The following is a 20490-nucleotide window of genomic DNA, read 5'->3' on the forward strand; positions in this document are numbered from 1 at the left end:
ATCCTGTTATGACAGTTACCAATGGTTTGCTAATACTCCATGAGGAATGTCAAGCTCCATTGCAGGTTTTTTAGTCAATTGGTGAAGAAATTGTTGAAATTCCCATTGATATTTCAACTTTCTCCCTCCCTTGAAAATGGAAAGAAGGCTGATCTCTATCTTCCAAATTTTCCTTCAGAATTTTTGCTAATCATTTCAAATTTCACGACCATACAGAAATATCCTATGCAAAATATCATCGCTAAAGCTAATATCACCATACAGATTAAAGCATAATACTTAAAATACCTTCTGCTTTTTGCTGCTTGAGAACCACATTGCTACTACAATTATTGGCAATCAATGCCTCCTCATCCTCAGCTCACAACATCATCAATTGCAACTACACCAGCACATCATCATCAGGACTTCACCACATACATTCAGTTTTATCTGCAACATTGCATCAATTGGTGCTTTCCCTTACCTTTGAATTATTAATTTTGAGCTGTTTGTGGAACATGGTTTGCTTTTGCTCTGCACAAGCAGTAGAAAGAGCAAGATGTCAGATGTTCTGCTTTCATTTTTCTTTTTTATTTTGAAAAATTTCTTTGTGGTCAGTTGTCACAGATATCAGATCATTGGGTAGCGCCTTAAATACCAACTAGGACTACAGCCATGGTTGTGTCATAATCTATGTCAGTTCTTACCATCTCAATCCACCTTGTGTGGCCTTCTTGTTCTTGTCGCATCTTCAAATAAGTGACTCACTACCAGCGAATGCACTGCTCTTTGATGCACACTTCAAATAAGTGACTCACTACCAGCCATCTTAAAAGCTTTTGCTCCATAAAATATGCCACCTCTAGCTACTTAAAAAAGCTTTTATTTCTTGTTCTAGAACATTTTTGTGTTGCCATTCAATTATCTTAACGGTCATACTTTTGCCATATTCCCTGGGACTTTTTTTCCTTGATTGCATAGTATTTGGTGCCATGAAATATTAGCTAGTCTTATGGCCATACATGATCACACAATCTCCAAGGGCATTTGTCAACTTCATTTATCCTGCATCAACTTGAACAGTGCCAAACTTAAAATTACTTTAATTTCACAGATTTCCTAAATTTTATATTTTTTTAAATTGCCACTGGCAAATGTATCTGCTTTCTTTTCTATTTTGGTTATCCTGAAAATGGTTTCTGTTGGTTAAGATGGGACTGAAGTTGCAAGGTATTTGTCCAAGTTGTTGAGGAACAAACGTTCAAACTAGCTCTTAACTTAAAAGATTTCTAACTAATGACTGCAACGTGGTGCTTAATGCAGGCATATGATACCTTGATGAAAGCCTTCGTGGAACATAATAAGGTGACATTCTTTATATTTGTATAATTACATAGAAAGTTTCTGACATCATTGTGATATTATTGATGACAAGAAAATAAACTCTTGAAATAATGATGCTACAGTTTGGTAATCTTCCATGTGGTTTTCGTGCGAACTCATGGCTTGTCCCTCCAACCATTGCTGAGTTTCCATTAACCTTCCCATCTTTACCAATAGAAGATGAGAATTGGGGTGGCAATGGCGGAGGCCAGGGAAGAAATGGTGAATATGATCGTCAACCTTGGGCCACAGATTTTGCAATATTGGCAAGGCTTCCTTGCAAAACTGAGGAGGAAAGGGTCGTTCGGGACAGGAAGGCTTTTTTACTTCATAATTTATTTGTCGATGTTTCAATCTTTAGGGCTGTTTCAATCATACACCAAATTGTAGAATCCAATGCGAGTGGTTCTCCGGGGTCCATTGTGCATGAGAATCGCATAGGGGACTTGTCTATTGCCGTAAAACGTGATGCAGCAGATGCAAGCTCCAAGTCAGAAGAGAAAATTGGTTGTGATCCATCATCCAGTGTGTCTGCTGAGGAAGTTGCTGAAAGGAATTTACTAAAAGGTGTAACTGCAGATGAGAATGTAGTTGTTAATGTGAGTAATTCTCCCTTTGCTGCAAGGTTATAATTTTATGTTGATATTGAAAAGGTTCATTAGAACTAGGAACATTGTTCCATTCCTTTTTCTTAAAAAACCTAGTTAGGATTCTCTATAACCGATCAAATTCTGTCCACATTACTTTCTATAAAGAATATAAAACCTATTTTGTGCCCTCTAACTGGTTGACACGTATTTGTTTTTGCATATGAAGCTCCAGTTATGCTCTTGAATGACTCAACTAAGCAAAACCTTTTTTCAAGCACCAGGAGTCAGTGAATAGAAACTTTTTTTTTGCCACATGGATGACACATAGGGCTGTAGTCTTGTTAAATCATAAAAAAAATGTCTTTTCTGACTTTCAATCCATGCCACTTTTGAATCTTTCCTTGTCCATGTCTAATTTTTAACCTAAACCACATTGATTTTTACTGGTTAAGTCAATAGCATTTGTTGCAGTAGGGTCAGCATCTCAACCTAGTCTCTTTGTCATTACTCACAATACTTCTTATGTTTAGCAATTGCATTGCCTTTCATATGCTTTTACTTTTGGTTACATCTAGCAAGGGCGTTGACTTCCATATGCATTCATCTCTGGTTTTTCATCTTATGCCTTACAACTTATTCGATCCCTCCTTTTCCTCTTAGTGCTCTTTGTAAAGGTGTAGTTCTTGGCTGCCTGGTCTCTGGTATGATGAAGTATGGCCATTCTTCAATCTTATCGAAAAATACTGATTTATCACTGAACTATAAATTCGATATTAACACTGCCTTTTACTGTTGAGGGGATTAATAGTACTGAATTTCAGTTCATTGGAATATGTCAATCCCATTTTGAGTTTCTGATAGGTTGTGACAGACCAAGCCTGTGGCTGTGCTTTTGATGACACCAGAGATTGGTTTTCTAATATTTTTTATAGCAGCCAAAATCATTGTTGATCAAACTAGATGTTTTTTTTTTAGAGTTGATTTGCCTGTCTCAAAATCAAAATGAAATTGTGAAATTTAGAACTTGGAAGTTCTGAAATAGAAATTGAAATGTCAACAGTTCTTTCAGAATGCTAAATCTTAGAACTTGTTTTCTAGTCCCCACACTTTTTTTCCCCCTATTTCTTAGAAAGAGAATGGAAACAACCTAGTGAACTTTTGCAGGATACTTCCTCATTGGGCAGTGTCATTGTGAGACATTGTGGATACACTGCAATTGTGAAAGTTGTTGGCAATGTTGACAAAATAAGGTTAATGGATCGGGCTATTGATATTGATGATCAACCAGATGGAGGAGCTAATTCCCTCAACATTAACAGGTTTGAATACTTTATGTATCTCACGCTTACATGACATCCATTGATGATAGGCAAAATTGTAAGTAGGAATTAACTGTAAAATGTGAAAAAATAAGAATGAGCCTTGTCCATGCCCTTCACTTCATGCCTCATCATGATAAAGCACCATCTCCTGATGCGTATGTGCTCTGTTTTTGGAGTGGGGAGGCTTGCTTGCTTTTATTTCTGCATTGCTCTTATTCCTGTGGTTTTTGGAATATATTGTTTCTTTTTTTTGGGGAGCAATGGTTTTTTCTCCCTTGCAAAGTTTGTCCCATTCATTTTAGGGGTTTTGGAAGAAGGAGAGGGTACTCTTTGGAAGTGTGCTGCTTTTGCAACAATTTGATGTATTTGGTCAGAATGAAATGTGAGAGTTTTAAAGGGCTCTAATACTTCTACTAGTTTGACTTGGAGTATGATGATCATTCTTGCTTCATTTATGTGCTGTATTGTTTTTCTAGAGGAGTTCATTGACTGATTGCAGAGGGATTGAAGAGCTCTGCTTAGCTAATCTTGTGATTTTCTATTTTTTGGCGTTCCGTTGCTTTATTATTATTATTATTATTATTATTATTATTATTATTATTATTTTTTCAATTGCAGTATGCTCGTTTCTTCTCTTTGGAACTTCTATTTTTCTTCTCTTAATAATTTTCTTTGTTTATTGAAAACAAATCAGGCTTGTTTCTCAGACAGGTATATTCTGATATGATGGAAGGCTTATCAATTGGAAGGCTCCTATTGCATAATTTACTTGAAAAGTTTACAAATCTGCCTGTTTTCAGGTCCTATTTTTTGATGAGTGATTGAGTTATTAAATTTAGAATAGGAAATATTTTTCTTGAAAAGCATTGGCTATGTTCTCTGTGCCTGTTAATGGAAATTAGTCAAGTCAATGGCTGAAGCTGTCAAAGTTATTGAACATGACAGTTTTAGGCCTTTAATTCTGTTCCTCAGCATTGTCTTGTGGTATTAGAATTCAAAATTCAGAACTAATATGGTTGGCTAGAAGTTGGAAGATCACGTATACTTGAAGTGTGAGTTACCTTGATTATTGACTTAATAACATAATAGAAATAAAGAAGGAAGAAAGAACATGCAGTAGACTGTCGAGGCTCAGCAGGTGGTATCTTGTTGATGTGGGACACTTGTTCTATTGTTAAAGTGGATATAGCCTAGAAGGCTTTTTCTCACTTTCCATCTTAGTAGAAAGTGAAACTCTAGGGCCATTGGTGGGTTTCATCGATGTATGGTCCTTCTAGACCAACCCTTAGGAGCTCCTTTTGGGATGAGCTTTGCTATGTGCTTGGCTTTTTTACTTCTAATTGGATTGTGGGAGGTGATTTTAATGTGGTGAGATTTCCTCAAGAGAAGAAAGGAGGTGATACAGTTTCTGCTACTATGCTGAGTTTGACTCCTCCATTAAGGAGAGTGGTTTGAGAGACCTTCCTCTTGATAATGCTGATTTTATGCGGTTTGTGGGTGGTGCTAGAGTGGCAGCAAGTAGGTTCGATAGGTTCCTTTTATGTATGGAGAAGGAGGATGAGTTCCTTAATCTCTCTCAATCTATTTTACCTAGGTTCACTTTTGAGCACTTCCCCATCATGTTGGAATCGAGGAATGTTGCTTGGGGACCTACTCCTTTTAGGTTTGCAAATATGTGGTTGGATATTTATTCCTTTCAGCCCTTAGTCAGGAATTCTTCGAATGAGGATGCGGGGATGGGATGAGAAGGTTGTTTTAGATTCATGAAAAAACTGAAGAGGTTAAAAGAGAAGTTGAAAGATTGGAATAGGGAGGTCCTCAGAGACTTAAGGTTTAGATAGGCTAGTATTTTAGGAGAGTTTGCTGAGTTTAGATGGGAAGGAAGAAGATAATATTCTATCAAGGGAGGAAGAGATGAGAAAAGTATCTTTGAAGAATGAATTGGAGGAGGTGATTTTCAAGGAAATGAGATTTTGGAGGCAGAATATGAAGTTTAAACGAATCAGAGATGGTGATTGTAATTCTAGATTTTTTCATAGCTAGCTAATGGGAAAATGAGGAAGAATTTGATTGGGGAATTGGAAGTGGTTTGGGGGGCGGGGGCGGGGGCGGGGGCGGGTCATTATGTCTTATCAGAATCAAATTTCTTTTGAAATCATTAAGTTTTATTCTAATTTTAATTCAAGGATGATTGTAGTAGACCTATGGTTGAAGGATTAGAGTGGGACCCTTTGTCTGGTAAGGAGGCGGTTTCATTGGAGAGACGTTTTGAGGAAGAGGAAGTGAGGGCCACAATATTCGAGATGGAGAGGGACAAAGCTTCAGGACTTGACAATTTTATTATGGTTTTCTTCCAAGATTGTTGGAAGGTGGTTAAGGCTGGCTTGCTTTAGTTCTTTAATAAATTTTATGGGAATGATATTTTAGGCAAGAGTATCAATCCCACTTTGGTAACGCTAGTGCCGAAGAAGAATAAATCCATCAAGATATGGGATTTTAGACCAATTAGCTTTAGATTATGGTGTTTATAGAATCATCACTAAAGTTTTAGCTAATAGGCTAAGTACAGTGCTTGATAGGACTCTTTATAAGGCTCAGAGTGCATTTTTTTTTTGTGGGGGGGTGGGGTGGGGTGCAGCGGAAAATTGTGGATGCCATTCTAGTTGCTAATGAGGTTGTTGAGGATATTTGGAGAAGGAAGAAGAAGGAAATCATCTTTAAGTTGGATTTTAAGAAAGCTTATGATAGAGTGAATTGGAAGTTCCTGGATAAGATTTTTGATAGAAAGGGTTTTGGTGAGAGATGGAGGCATTGGATTTGAGGCTGTTTGAATAATGTGAGCTGCTTGTTTTTAGTGAATGGTGAGTCTAAATCTTGGTTTGAGGCTATGAGAGGGATTAGGCAAAGGTGATCCTTTGTCCTTGTTTTTGTTTGTTTTAGCGGATGATGCTTTGAGTAGGATGGTGGATAGTGCATTGGTTGGAGGTTCAGTGAAAGGTCTAGAGGGGGTGTGCGGTGGAAAATTGTGGATGCCATTCTAGTTGCTAATGAGGTTGTTGAGGATATTCAGAGAAGGAAGAAGAAGGAAATCATATTTAAGTTGGATTTTAAGAAAGCTTATGATAGAGTGAACTGGAAGTTCCTGGATAAGATTTTTGATAGAAAGGGTTTTGGTGAGAGATGGAGGCATTGGATTTGAGGCTGTTTGAATAATGTGAGCTACTTGTTTTTAGTGAATGGTTAGTCTAAATCTTGGTTTGAGGCTACGATAGGGATTAGGCAAAGGTGATCCTCTGTCCTTGTTTTTGTTTGTTTTAGTGGATGATACTTTGAGTAGAATGGTGGATAGTGCATTGGTTGGAGGTTCAGTGAAAGGTCTAGAGGTGTGGAGAGAGGGGGTTAGGGTGTCACACCTTCAGTTTGCTGATGATACCATCTTCTTTTTAGAGGATCATAGACCTTATTTATGAATATTTGGGGTCTCCTTCACATTTTCAAGAAGGTATCTAGGCTTAAGATTAATATGAAGAAGAGTGGTATTGCGGCCATCAATATGCCTATTGAGAGTGTTAGGGAGTTATTTGCAGAGGTGGGGTATAGTGTTTTTTGGATTGGCCCCTGTCCTATCTTGGGGTTCCTTTGGGGGGTAACCCTAGATTTGCTACCTTTTGGGATCCTGTTGTGGAAAAGGTCTCCAATAGACTGGATGGGTGGAAAGGTGCTCTTTTTCTGCTAGAATAACACTTATCCAGGCTTGTATTTCTAGTATCTCTTTATATTTTCTTTCAATTTTCAAGATTCCGGCGGGGGTTGCTAATATGATTGAGAAGGTTATGAGGGATTTCTAGTGGTTGGTGGCAGGGGTTTTTAGGGATCATTTGGTAAGTTGGGGGAGTGGGTAGAGGGTGATTGGTGTACTGCAAATTTGGTGTCTAGAAACACAGCTCCTGTCTAAATGGAAGTGGCAGTTTCCGCTACAGAATTCTTCCTTGTGGCATTTAATTGTTAAAAGTATGGATTCGATGAGAATGGGTGGGATACTAATTTGAGATTTAGATGTTCTTCGGGGAGTCCATTGAAAGCTATCTCTCAAAGTTATCCCCTCTTCATTTCCCATGTTAAATTCCTGGTGGGAAGAGGTTGTTGTAATATTTGTTTTTGGGAAGACCCTTGGTGGGGGAATGTAGTTTTGTCCACCTTTTTTCCATGCCTTTTTCGCCTGATCTCAGGGCAGGATTGTTCCATTTCTTCTTTTGTTGTTGATCCAAGTGGTCCTTTGCCTTCTTTGGATTTCCACTTTCGTAGCTCATTACATGAAAGGGAGAGGGTAGAGCTATCTTCTTTGCTAGCCTTGTTGAATAACTGTCGTTTTTCTTTAGAAAAGGATAGGCAGTCTTGGTCTTTGGATCCTTGGGAGATATACTCTTGCAAATCTTTTTGTGATTATTGAATAGATCTAATTTACCTTTTCTCATTATAACTCCATTTGGAAGGCCAAAGTCCTCTTTAAAATCAAGGCTTTTATCTGGTTGGTTGTGCTTGATAGAATTAATACCAATAACTTGCTACAGGTTAGGAGACCTTTGAAGGCTATATCTCTGGACATCTGTGTTCCTTGTCTTAGTTGTTCAGAATCTTCATCACATTTGTTCATTCATTGTGATTATGCTTGGAGGGTTTGGACTTTGGAATAAGTTATTTGGTGTTTTAGGTGAATGTTGGGTGAGTTCTGAGACAGTGGGGCGGGGGGTGGGTTTGGCAGCGTCTTTTGCTGGTTTGGCAGGAAAAAAAAGAAGGAAAAGGCAGCACTCTGGAAATGTGCTTTTTTTTTTTTTGTAGCCTTTTGGGGACTCTGGATGGAGTGTTATGCGTGTACCATTTTTTAGGAAAAAATTTGTCTCTTTTGCTGGTTTGGGGAAAGATACATTATCTGGCTTCTCTTTGGTGTGTGATGCAGGGGAATTTCATGTGGGTAAGCTTTTTGATATTCAGTGCGATTGGCATTATGGGTTTGAGTGTTAGGTCGTGTTGGTTTTTCTCTCACTTGTTTTGTAGTTTTCAGGTAATTTCTTTGTGTTTTTTATCTGGATTTTTCCAGTCTATGTTAAGGAGATGTCTTATTCTCCTAGTTGTATATTCTTATTCTATTAACGAAATTCTCCTTTTACTATCAAAAAAGAAAACATGCAGTGCATGAGACTTTTTTTATATTTTATTTTTGTTTTATCTAAATTATAGAAACTATTGTTATATTCATGTACTACTGTTGCATGAAATGTACATAGGATGGTTTATTTATTTATTCTTTTGGTTAATTTTTCTAATTTTCATATGGACTTTTTGGGTGTAATTATTTTGCAGTCTAAGGATTCTGCTTCAGAAGCCATGCAGTGGAAAATCACCGGCAATTTATCAGTCACCTCCATCCAATTTAGATGAAACAGAAGTTTTCAGATCTTTGGTTCAAGGAGTAATTAAGGAGAGCTTAACTAAGTTAGAAGAAAAAGCAGTTGTTTCTAGAAGATCTATCAGATGGGAACTTGGATCTTATTGGATGCAGCATCTACAGAAGCTGGAAACTCCAAGATATAACAGTTCTAAGGGATCAGATGATGATAACAAAAACGAACTGGCTGTCAAAGGTCTTGGAAAGCAATTTAAACCCTTGAAGAAGAGGGAAAGTAAACCTAGTGGTGAAAATAATGCAGATGGTAAGGATGAAATTTGTTCCAGATCCCACAGTCAGAATTTGAGACCTAATGAAGGTGAGATAAACAATGAGTTCTGCTGCGAGGCTGAATTAAAGAAATTTATTTCTGAAGAAGCCTTCTTGCGTTTGAAAGAAACTGGAACTGGTCTTCATCTAAAGGTCTCTTCCACAAATATGTTAAATATGTGCAATTGTCTACTACTTGATCTGATGTTACTTCTATTTTATTCACTAACCGGTTTTCTAGTTCCATGTTAGTAATGCTATATTAACTGAAAAGTGCTGTACTCTTTTGCTGCACGAGTTTTTTTTTTAACCCATTTTTATGACATTTTTTTTCTTTATTTCTTGCAACAGTCGATGGACGATCTCATCAGAATGGCACATAAGTATTATGATGAAACTGCTTTACCAAAGCTGGTAATATTTATTTGATATACTACTTATTATTATTTTGAAAAGTATGTAATAATTTTTGGCACAGCCTATGAACTAAATCTCTCTCTCTCTCTCTCTCTCTCTCCAGATAGCAGATTTTGGATCACTTGAGCTCTCACCAGTTGATGGACGCACACTAACCGACTTTATGCATCTGAGGGGACTTCAAATGCACTCTTTGGGCCGTGTGGTGAGAGAACTTCTTTCCTATCATTTTGATCTAACTGAGAATGATTTGAGTAGGCTAAGGCATTTTGAATTGTATGTAGTATTGAAATCACGATACTGGTTAACATGAGCAGTAGTATGAGAAGCACAATCTATTTTTTAATTTGTATATACAGGCATAGATGGTGTTTTAATGTTGTATAATAAATCAGGTTGAACTTGCAGAGAAGCTTCCCCATATTCAGTCAATTTGTATTCATGAGATGGTTACTCGAGCTTTCAAGCATGTGCTCAAGGCAGTTGTTGCTTCTGTTGAGAACGTTGAGGACCTACCTGCCGCAATAGCTTCTTCCCTAAATTTTTTGCTTGGGCTCTCTGCTGTGGAGGTCAATGACCAAAACTTGAGAGACGACCATGTTCTCAAATTGCGGTGGTTGCAAAAATTTTTATTTCAAAGATTTGGTTGGAAGCTTAAAGATGAGTTTCAACACCTGAGGAAGTTCTCAATTCTTAGAGGACTTTGCCATAAGGTATCATTGCTTTGAATCACATCTACTCCTCGTTTTTTTTTGGAAGAAAGACTGAGTTTCTTTTATCCAGGTTGGATTGGAGTTGATTGCAAGAGACTATGATATGGAAAGCCCAAACCCATTTAAGAAATCTGATATTATCAGCATGGTCCCTGTGTGTAAAGTACGACCCCTTTCTCTCTCTCCCCTGCGTCCCCCAATTTGATGATACAATAAATAGTACAGCTATTAATGGAAATAAAATAACTTACATATATAATATATGTACTACAGCATGCAGGCTGCTCTTCTGCAGATGGCCGGACTTTATTGGAATCATCCAAGATTGCATTGGATAAAGGAAAGATTGATGATGCTGTTAACTATGGGACAAAGGTAATGAAGCAGTTCTTTTAATAACCCTACTAATTTCCATGCCTAAATATGCTGATAGAAATTTTTGTGTCACCGAAGGCGCTGTCTAAGATGATGGCTGTGTGTGGTCCTTATCACCGAATCACGGCAAGTGCTTACAGTCTTCTAGCAGTAGTTCTTTATCATGCTGGAGATTTTAACCAGGTAGTCAATCTTTACAAGTGATAATTGATCTTTGGTTCCAGTAAATCTTGCTGAATGTTATTCATAGGTTCATGTATTCCTTGTATTGAGTTAACCATTTTGATAGTTTACACAATGCTTATTTTAAGTACTTTTTACAGTAAGTACTTATTTTTTGAGTAGTCCCAAAGGGTTCAATTATTGATTGAACACAATATAATGGTGTCAAGGGTAAAGGAGAGATATTCATGTGATTCATCTAACATATTTTTTCTTTTTTGGTATGGATATGGGAACAGACGAAGCCAAACAAGTAGGTTAGTCAACATGGAAAAAAAATCTTAAAAATAGGATACTGGCATGATTTTCACAAAGACATATGGTCATGCAGAAGCAAAATTCAATATCCTAATCTCATGCTTGTTATATTGCACTCTAGCCAATACAAATGGCTTGAGCATTCTATTATTTTACTAAAATATACTTAAAATTTTCATTAAATCTTCTTTTTTAGTGTCAGAACAAATAATTAGTGTTAAAACGTGGCCACTGCTTGTCTGACTCTTATTAGTCTCATAGTGGCCATGCAAATAATGGAAAATTATAGGACATGTTGATGTGTGTCTGGCATGTGTCCAGGAGTGTTATGATTGTGATCTGGGCATGGCCTTCCTTTAGAGCTGTTCATACTATGTAGTGTATAATTAAAATGCTAGCCCATTGTAGAATGATGGTAATGTATAGGAAATCAAAGTAAAAAGTTTTTTAATAATGCTATGTTTTACACATTTGTTGTACTCAAGTCCTTGTGATGCAGTTGACATAGGAAATTCATTTTATTTTTTTTTGTTTTTTATTGTGATATTTCTTTTCTCATCATATCTTTAAAAATTTAGGATGTTTTCATCTAAGTTGTTTTAGTTTATTTAACATTGTTTCCTTATTTCCCAACCATTGTAAGCCTCTAGGAGGCCTCCTCTCATGTACTGTTTTATTCAAAGTTGAATTACAATTATTTTGTGTTCAGTATTGGTTCTGCAGCAAGTGGGTATCAGAGTATTCTTATCCAACACAGTTGTTAGTGTTTTTTGACAAGTTCACAATTCTAACCCAAATCATTGCAATTGTGAGTGTTTGATCGAGTGGTTGTGAATTTTCCACTTAAACATGTTGGGTTTGCGATTTCAACTCAATCACCACATGCCACCTCTGCCTCCACCACCATTTTCATTGATCCATAGCACTTACCTTTCTGTTCCAGCCACCATCTGCATCTAGCAGCACCATTAGCAAAATTAGTCCTCTCTCTTGACAATGCCATCCTTGTTCATCATTGAAAAAAAAAAAAAAAAATATCATGCAGCTCAACTCTCTTCAAACCATAATCAACCCTAACCACCTCAACCCACATTAGATCTGAATCAGTCGAAGCCCTTTCAAGCAATGAAAGACCTCATCATCTTTTGTGGTTGATCACAGAAGCTTCTTATCAGCCCTTTCAAAGACTTCCACTGTTGACTAGCAATAGCTTTTCATCATTTACATCAATTTGTGTACTTGCTGGAGCCATCTTTGTTCACCATTGTCACCTGCTGCTTCATGGGAGAATCTGGATTAGAGCAGGCCATAACTTTGTGGCCATCAATGGAGCATCACTGCCACACTTGGCATCCCCAATGGGCTTCGTATAAAAAGTCAACAATTGTCACCACTCATCAGTTTTATTACTGTTTGAAGCATAAGCAAGGCAACCAAAACCCTACCCTTGCATGCAAATAAGAGTCTTCTAAAAAACTGGATCAAATGAGCTCACTTGAATTGGACCTGACTGGATTGAGCCTGGATCAGGGACAAAGGACCAGTTTGATCCCGTTGCTTACAATGTAGCTCAAAGGTATGACTGGAAGGATCAGGCCAAAACGCACATCCATGTATTAACCTTTTTGTTATCTTCTGTCAACACTCTTGCTGTTGCTTCTCAAAATCAATTTGTTTGTCCCTATGTTCAATCAATGTTCTTGAGTTAAAGATTTCCACTCTCTTAAATGTTATTGATCTGGATAGGAATAAAGAGGACTCATGGACACTGATGTTCCCTCTAGCAGCCCAAATATTGTTCATGTCCATAATAATTCAGCAGCTATTCCTGTGCAAGCTTCTAGCAAGCTGGATTAGGGTCTTTGCTTTTGTTTTTTCATTTTGTTTTTTGTTTGTTTATTTATTTATTTATTGTCTTTTTGATGCATTAAGGTTTTGCTTGGTTTCATCGGATGAGAGAGATTCAATTTTGTTATTAGATTGGTTCAATCAAATTGAGAATATTTTTGTTCACCAGAAGAAAATGTTGGTATGTCAATTATTCGTCTCAGGGCTTGTATGTACCTGGTAGCATAGTCTAGTCACTAGCACTGCCTGCGGAAGCAAGCTTCAATAACTGGGTGCAGTCTTTTGAAGCATAAGAGTGAAGGAAAATTCATTCCAATCAATTATGAGCTCGAAATGTACTTCAGATTGTACATGCTTGAGTTTCAAAAATTGTTTGCTTGATGTTCTTTTGATGAAAAATTAACAACATATTAGCTGGTATAGTGGGTACATTGTGGAACTTGGCTTTGGATTATGCATTGAACCCTATGACTTTGACTCAGTTGTAAGCTTCTTCCCTTATTTTTAAGATCTTCCTCCTAGTCCATGACACATTATGAGGAGGCTTAATTGCCCACAAATTCCTATCCTTGAGCTTGTGAATAGCATACCATCTTGCCCAAAGGGAGTTTGAGGAAGAGTGTATACTCCAACTTATCTGAAAAGCTTGTTCCAATCTAAGATAAGTGAAAAAAGAGCAAAGATAACTTATAAGAAAATGACAGTTTGCCACTTTTTGCTTCCTCCAAGCCACCTGATTCAAAGCAGGTTGAATGCTTCCTAATTGACTGCTATAATCGTGAGGAAGGGGCACTCTTATCATTGATGACTATGAGACTCGTGTCCCTGCAGTGGAGAAAGCTGAAGATCAGGAAGTTGGGTCTAAGACTGGAGAGAGTTCAACTGCTGATTAAATTGTGAATGTGCTTGAGTATTTCTAGGATGAAGCTGAGGGTAATGTTAGCTAGCCTTCATTTGTACTGCAATACTTGAAAAAATCAACACCAATAATTTGCTTTGGAAGAGAAGACCTAATAGGGCCCTGTCGCCTAATATTTGTGTCCTTCGTTTGAGGAGTGGGGAGAGTTGCTCAAATTTATTTCTTCGTTGCCCTTTCACTTTGGCTCTATGGAACAAACTATTTGGTATCCTTGGTGAAAACTGGGTTTATCCTTCCACATTGAAGCCTTTTTTTTTAACTATTATATTTAGGGGATTTGGCAAGGAAAGGATAGGAAAGCTTTGTGGCAGTGCACTGTTATGGCTATTATTGGGTTTGTTTAGTTGGAGAGAAATGCTAGGATCTTTAAAGGTGTGACTACTACTAACAATTTGCTTTGGAGTATCTCTTGTGTTGCCGTGGGTTTCGGCAAGTGGTTTCTTTAAACATGTTTCTTTGGAAGACTTACAGCGGGAATGGTTGGCTCTGCTTCGTTGAGTTGTTTTCTGTTATTCTGTGATCATGTAGCTGGTTTCTTCTAGTAAAAGGAAAATTTATTATTCTCTTTGTTTACTTTTCCTTTTTTCTTTTCTTATTGTATTATCTCTTTGTTTTTCAAAACCGAAAAAGAATAAAGGAAAAAGCTAGCTGGCCTGCTTGTCCATTTACTTGAGGTTGAGTTCTTTTCACTATTTGATGATACTAATGCAATTAGGGCGGAAGTTAATTTATTTTCATTTTTTTTTAATTTATGATATTTTTATTGGAATCATATATCTTTTAAATTTTTTAGGATATTTTTAGTTAAGAAATTAGAAATTTTACTTTATTTAGGTTGGCCTCCTATGTACTAGCCTTATTTGGAATTGAATTACAATTATTTTATGTTGAACATTGACCATGCATTATAACTTCTTTTTTTCTGAGTATAATTTGCACGGCCTTAAGGAATTACATCTTGAAACACTGATACAGCTTTGATTTTTTGTTAGTTAATTATTAATGAAAATTCAATGTTGTATGTCATCAATCTATACTCTTGCAACCACATCTAATTTCCATGCTCTGTTTTTCTCTGTCTGATACCTTTTGTAAGTCTGTGAGAGTTGTCCAGTTGCACTGATTTCTAATTTTTGATATTTCATGCTTGCTTAGGCAACTATTTATCAACAAAAGGCTTTGGATATCAATGAAAGGGAACTTGGACTTGACCATCCAGACACGATGAAAAGCTATGGGGATCTTTCAGTTTTCTACTATCGTCTTCAACACATTGAATTGGCTCTGAAGTAAGAAATAGTAGCCCATCTTTGTTCTGGTCCATGGTTCTTCAAAATGATGAGTTTTCAAATTTCATTCTTTAAACTGACCTTGTTACTGAATAACTTTATGACAACTTGACTTCTAGATGTAATTTTTCTGTTGGATCTGTTCATGTCTTTTTCCACTACTATATTTATAGGCATTTTGTATTATTTATTATATTTCCTTCCTCAGCATTTTTGATCAGTGTTTTCGCAATATTGACAGGTATGTCAGCCGTGCGTTATTTCTTCTTCACTTCACATGTGGACTGTCTCACCCCAACACAGCTGCGACATACATAAATGTGGCTATGATGGAAGAGGGAATGGGAAATGTTCATATTGCCTTGAGATATCTGCATGAGGCCCTTAAGTGCAATCAAAGACTATTAGGAGCAGATCATATACAGGTCTCTCTCTCTCTCTCTGTCTCTTCTCTTTCTCTCCACACACACACACACACACACAGACACACAGACAGACAGACACGCATACACATACAATGAGAACACATGCATATACCTATGCCTTAGATCTTTTAATTGGTTCCCTCTCTTGACAGACTGCTGCAAGCTATCATGCCATAGCCATAGCTCTTTCATTGATGGAAGCATATTCACTTAGCGTCCAACATGAGCAAACTACACTACAAATACTTCAAGAAAAACTTGGACTAGAAGATCTCCGTACTCAAGTAATTCCACACTTTCAAATTATTATCTTCTGGTTCATAATGGATTGGCTGTTTGTTATCTAATGTTAAGTTCACAAGTTTCAAGTGAGCCCCTTCTTAAAAAATTGATAATGCCTTTTTCAAACCCACTAGTCACCCTTAAAATGTTATTAGTATTGACTATAATTGATGGATTGCCCCCTGTAATCTTGTTTGTTGTCATTAGTGCTCTCATGTTTTGTTCAAATGTAAGTATTTTTGGAATTTCTATTGACACTCAGGTGGTGGTCACTAGTTGATTGTACAAAATGGCAATCATTAGGGCTGTGGGCCTCCTAGTTTACCTGCATATTGTTGATTACTAGTTGCTAAGCATTGACCTAAACTTTCATTTGCCTAAAATTAACTTGTAATCTTGCCATTGCCTTGCTGAATTTCCATAGAAGAAGTGGGTTGGTACTTGGCAGTAGTGTAGCGGCCATTTCATAAATTATTTTTTCTTGGAATATTTTATAAAGTCCTTGTGACTCATGGAGTTCTCATTTAAAAAAGGTTTGTTGCTCTTAACATCTAGGCAGACGCTTGCAGTTATTAGGTTTAATTGAAAGAAATTTCACAAATGACATAGCTATGTGAAATTTTCATTCAAAAAATAAAAAAAAACTTCCATGAGCTGAAATGCGTGCCATGAAAATGCCACTCGATCGAGTGAATTGGCAGAAGAGGATTCATATAGCCGATCCCACATAGTGGGACTTATGGCTTGTTATTGTTGTAGCTAAAATGCGTGCCAATCTATCAACTGTAAACAGTCAAGAAAATTTCAAAATTTATGTATTGATGCACCATGCACTTCCCTACAGGATGCTGCTGCGTGGCTTGAATACTTTGAATCAAAAGTTATGGAGCAACAAGAAGCAGCACGGAATGGAACTCCAAAGCCAGATGCATCAATTGCAAAGAAAGGCCACCTCAGGTAATGATGTAGAATATTCTGATTCCTTGGTTTTAATGTCTGAATTCACATGACTAATCCAAAACCTTATATATTTGTTACAGTGTCTCAGATCTCCTCGATTACATAAATCCTGATCAATATTCAAAAGGTGAAGATGCAGGGAGAAAGTTGCGGCGTGCGAAGGTAGTTACAATTCCTTACTAATTTTTTGATGGGTTAAATAATATTGAGATAAAGAAAAATAGAATGTGATGGTGGAGAATAAGAAGGAATTCCTTTTCAAAAGGGAAAAAAAGAAGGAAGAATGAAGAATCTGTTCAAGTGTAGGACTAATACTTGGGGACTTACAGAAAAAAACTATAAATACTACTTTCCAAAATTGAAAGATACTCTAAAGTTTTATGAGAGCATGAAAATTATTAAAATACAAAATTGCAACATTTCCTCAAGAAGCTCTCTCTAAAATTTAATAGTCCTCATAATTCTTGAGCTTAGAATTTTGGCCTAAACTCTCATGCTCATCATTCTCCCTTAGTTGGAAAATATTTTGGAAGATGAGGAGCCTTGATCTTCTAAGTTGTGATATCAAGTCCATATTCTTGTCAACATGCATGGAATGTACCAAATTAGGTTCATCAAAATGGAATCGAGTATGGTCATGTTTAGGTGACTTGCTCATCCTTTGGCAAGTTGTCATCTTTGGCGAGTTTGGGAAGATCCTTGGTATCAATGGTCTATCCCTTCTCTGCAACCTTGTTCTCAAATCACATAGGCAGTGATGAAAACTTTTATTATTTTGAATGTTCTCTTTTGTCTGTGTAACCCTATCCTTGGAGAGACATCTATCATTTTATGTGGGTTTTAGTGTGATGTTCTAAGTTCTAACCTTGTATCAAAACTTATCATTTCCCTTTCATGATGTTGAAGACAAAAATCTTTTTCTTTAATAGAAAAAGAAAGTTTGTTGGGGGAAGGTAGAATGTACCAGGAGGAAAATAATTCTTACCAAAAATATATATATATATACGAAAGATCAGGCCAACAGTCATCCAAACATGCTGAAAATTGGAGGGGGAAAAAAAAAAGCTAAAACAACCAGAAGAGAATGCCCACAGAAATGCAAATTAGGTGAGCCTGTCCCAAATCATGGGGTCCTGTCACAATCAAATGAATGGACAGAGTGATCATGAAAAATGTGAACATTCTTCTGCAATTAAACCACCCAGAAAATAACAAAAACTCTGCATACCACCATAACCTTCTTCCATCCTCATGCATCCCAAAACAGTAAATTAAAAAGCTCCAAAGGAACTGGAACACGCCCACACTCACCAAACAATTCTAAAACTTTATTCCATAACTTCCAAGTCTCTGAAGAATGAAAAAACATGTGAGCATGAATCTCATCCTTAGCATAAGACATCACATCACACACATTAGGAGGCAATTTTTAGATTGTTGGTGTTAAACTCTATTAAAGATGGTCATCAGCACAAAAGCCTTGCCCTTGAGGGTTCTGTAGCTTTCTTCAGGTGATTAGCAAGAGGAAAAGGCTTGAAAGGAATCAAATAAGATAAGGAGATTTACCAGAGAACTCTTGAAAGACATTCAAAATCCAATTCTGAACATCCTCCATAAGTTCAGAAAGAATTCAACGAATTACGAAACAAAGAAATCTCCTTGATCTCCCAGTCATTGAGATTTCTGGGGAAAGTGAAATTCCTAGGAAATAAAATTCCTAACAATAATCAGGGAGGAAATAAGCTCAGTATGATAAGTGATTAGGCCAACAAAAAAAGAAAAAAAGAAAAAAAGGAAAAGCTGCAGAAAAAACAACGCTCCCCCGCATAAAGATCCTTCCAAAAAATGAACTTGAGATCCATCCCTCCCTTTATATTTACTACAGTGAAAGCAAAATTGTGGAATCTGTGAGATGAATTTCCATGAACTTTCCTTAGAATTCCAACATTAGCATCCCATCAATTCTTTTGCAAGCTAAATATACTCTTGATTGCTTTGTATGAAGAGAATTAATTTCCAATGGGGAACACTATGACCACTTTCCCTTAAAGGGCAATGTTCTTCGGGACCAAATTTTTGAGACCTGCACCCCTGCCACTCTAGACCCGAAAAAATAATCTCCTGCTTTACAAGATGATCCCTCTCACTTACAGTGGTCCAAAGAGAATCTTTTATAATTATCTCTAACTTTGTTTCCCCACCAATAGGAACCCTAAGCAAAGACAAAACAAAGAGGGGATTTGAAGAAATACAAGCTGGGAACTATGTAATATGACCCCCCAAAGGAAAAAATGACCTGTCTTCCAATCATTATGATGCTTAGAAACCTTAGAAACTACTGGATCTGAAAATATCAGGGATTAGGATTACCATTAAATGGGACTCCTAGATGAGTCAGACAACAGAACCCACGACTTGCCTGAGTAGTGAACCAAGAAGTCACATCTTGGGTCAGATTAATAGCATCTATACTGTGATTTATGATGTATTCCAGAGTTGGGGGGGGTGGGGGGGGGGGTGAATTGGAAGTTTTAAAAACTCTAGGTCAAGTATGTCCTATTTTTAAAACCACAATCAGTATTGCACAAACCTAGGATTTTCAAAGCAATCACAAATCCCACAAATATTAAGATATGCAAATATTTAAATCATGCACAACAAATTGAATATAACATACAAATGCAGAAAGTAAATAGTTTAAGCAAGAGAGAGCAAACACAATGATTTTTTACGAGTTTCGGCAAACCCTTAAAACCACTCCTTCCAGGATGGAGCCCTCCTCTTCATGCGATACCCCACGCTTGGTCACGGTTCACTAACCAAACCGCAGGGATACAAAAGATATGAAAAAGTTGTGCGTACGAGTAAATGCTTCTCAAAAAGCGAAGTTGTACGAATGAAATTCTAAGTGCACTCTTATATGATAGGATTTATGCTCAATAGAGTTTTAGGGTTTTCTCTCTCAAAAGAATATATTTGAAATCAATGAGAGAACTAAATGATCTTTGATTCAAAAATGAAATATGTAATATATACTTTCAAAGATCTAAAACCCCAAAGTTATTTCTCCAAAAATGATTTTCAAAAATATAGTGTAGGAGAAGTTAGGGTTTAGCTCAATATGATTTTTGCAATGACAAGATGAGCTCTTGAATCTTGCAATAGATATGCGCAAAGATTCACTAGCTACCAAATGGTTTCCCCAAAAATATTTATCAAGAAAATAAGTGAGAGAAACTCAAGATTTGCTCTCTAACAGATTTTTGAAATGAAGAGTAGAAGAGAGTAAATAAAATCTTTGTTTTTGAAAGGATGAGTGGAAATCAAAGCTCAAAATATGTATATGTATTAGGAAGATCATCAAAAGTTGATAAATGAGTTTTGAGCAAGGTATATATAGGCACTTTCAAAAACTAGCTGTTAAGTGACCGTTGGGGCATTTAAGAATGATTAAATTTGAATTTAATGACCGTTTTTGGCTTTAAAAAAATAGTTCAACTCGAGAGGTTTGGTCGACTTGGGTAGGCTCCGGTTAACTGGCCTTAGGCGATTTTCAAATCCCCAAGGTTCGGTCGACTGGGGCTCAAGATCCGGTCTGCCGGATCATCAGGTTGGTCGACTGGTGCCTTTACAAAATTGAAATTTTGGCTATGAAGTCTGACCGGTTGACTAGGCCTTTGAGGCTGGTCGACTGGGCATCTTAAGAAATTAAGTTTAAGCCCTCATTTGACCTCAGAATGTTTCAAAACCTTTTTGTATTAGTTTGGCATTTTATGAAAAAGGTTTCCA

General features: G+C 36.9%; 1 protein-coding gene across 1 annotated transcript in view; it reads left to right on the top strand.

Moving 5' to 3' along the window:
• Nucleotides 1–20490, top strand: part of LOC131157559 (protein REDUCED CHLOROPLAST COVERAGE 3) — a 42832-nt gene that overhangs the window by 9310 nt on the left and 13032 nt on the right. The window contains exons 8-22 of the mRNA XM_058111804.1: nt 1306–1347; nt 1449–1964; nt 3120–3274; nt 8639–9146; nt 9345–9407; nt 9514–9615; nt 9806–10123; nt 10194–10286; nt 10397–10498; nt 10577–10681; nt 14901–15034; nt 15276–15459; nt 15612–15743; nt 16586–16698; nt 16782–16863. Coding sequence (XP_057967787.1) covers nt 1306–1347; nt 1449–1964; nt 3120–3274; nt 8639–9146; nt 9345–9407; nt 9514–9615; nt 9806–10123; nt 10194–10286; nt 10397–10498; nt 10577–10681; nt 14901–15034; nt 15276–15459; nt 15612–15743; nt 16586–16698; nt 16782–16863 — 2649 coding nt within the window. The remainder of the gene's footprint in view (nt 1–1305; nt 1348–1448; nt 1965–3119; nt 3275–8638; nt 9147–9344; nt 9408–9513; nt 9616–9805; nt 10124–10193; nt 10287–10396; nt 10499–10576; nt 10682–14900; nt 15035–15275; nt 15460–15611; nt 15744–16585; nt 16699–16781; nt 16864–20490) is intronic.

Source organism: Malania oleifera, chromosome 6 (genome assembly GCF_029873635.1).
Source record: "Malania oleifera isolate guangnan ecotype guangnan chromosome 6, ASM2987363v1, whole genome shotgun sequence".
Taxonomy (NCBI): Eukaryota; Viridiplantae; Streptophyta; class Magnoliopsida; order Santalales; family Ximeniaceae; genus Malania; species Malania oleifera.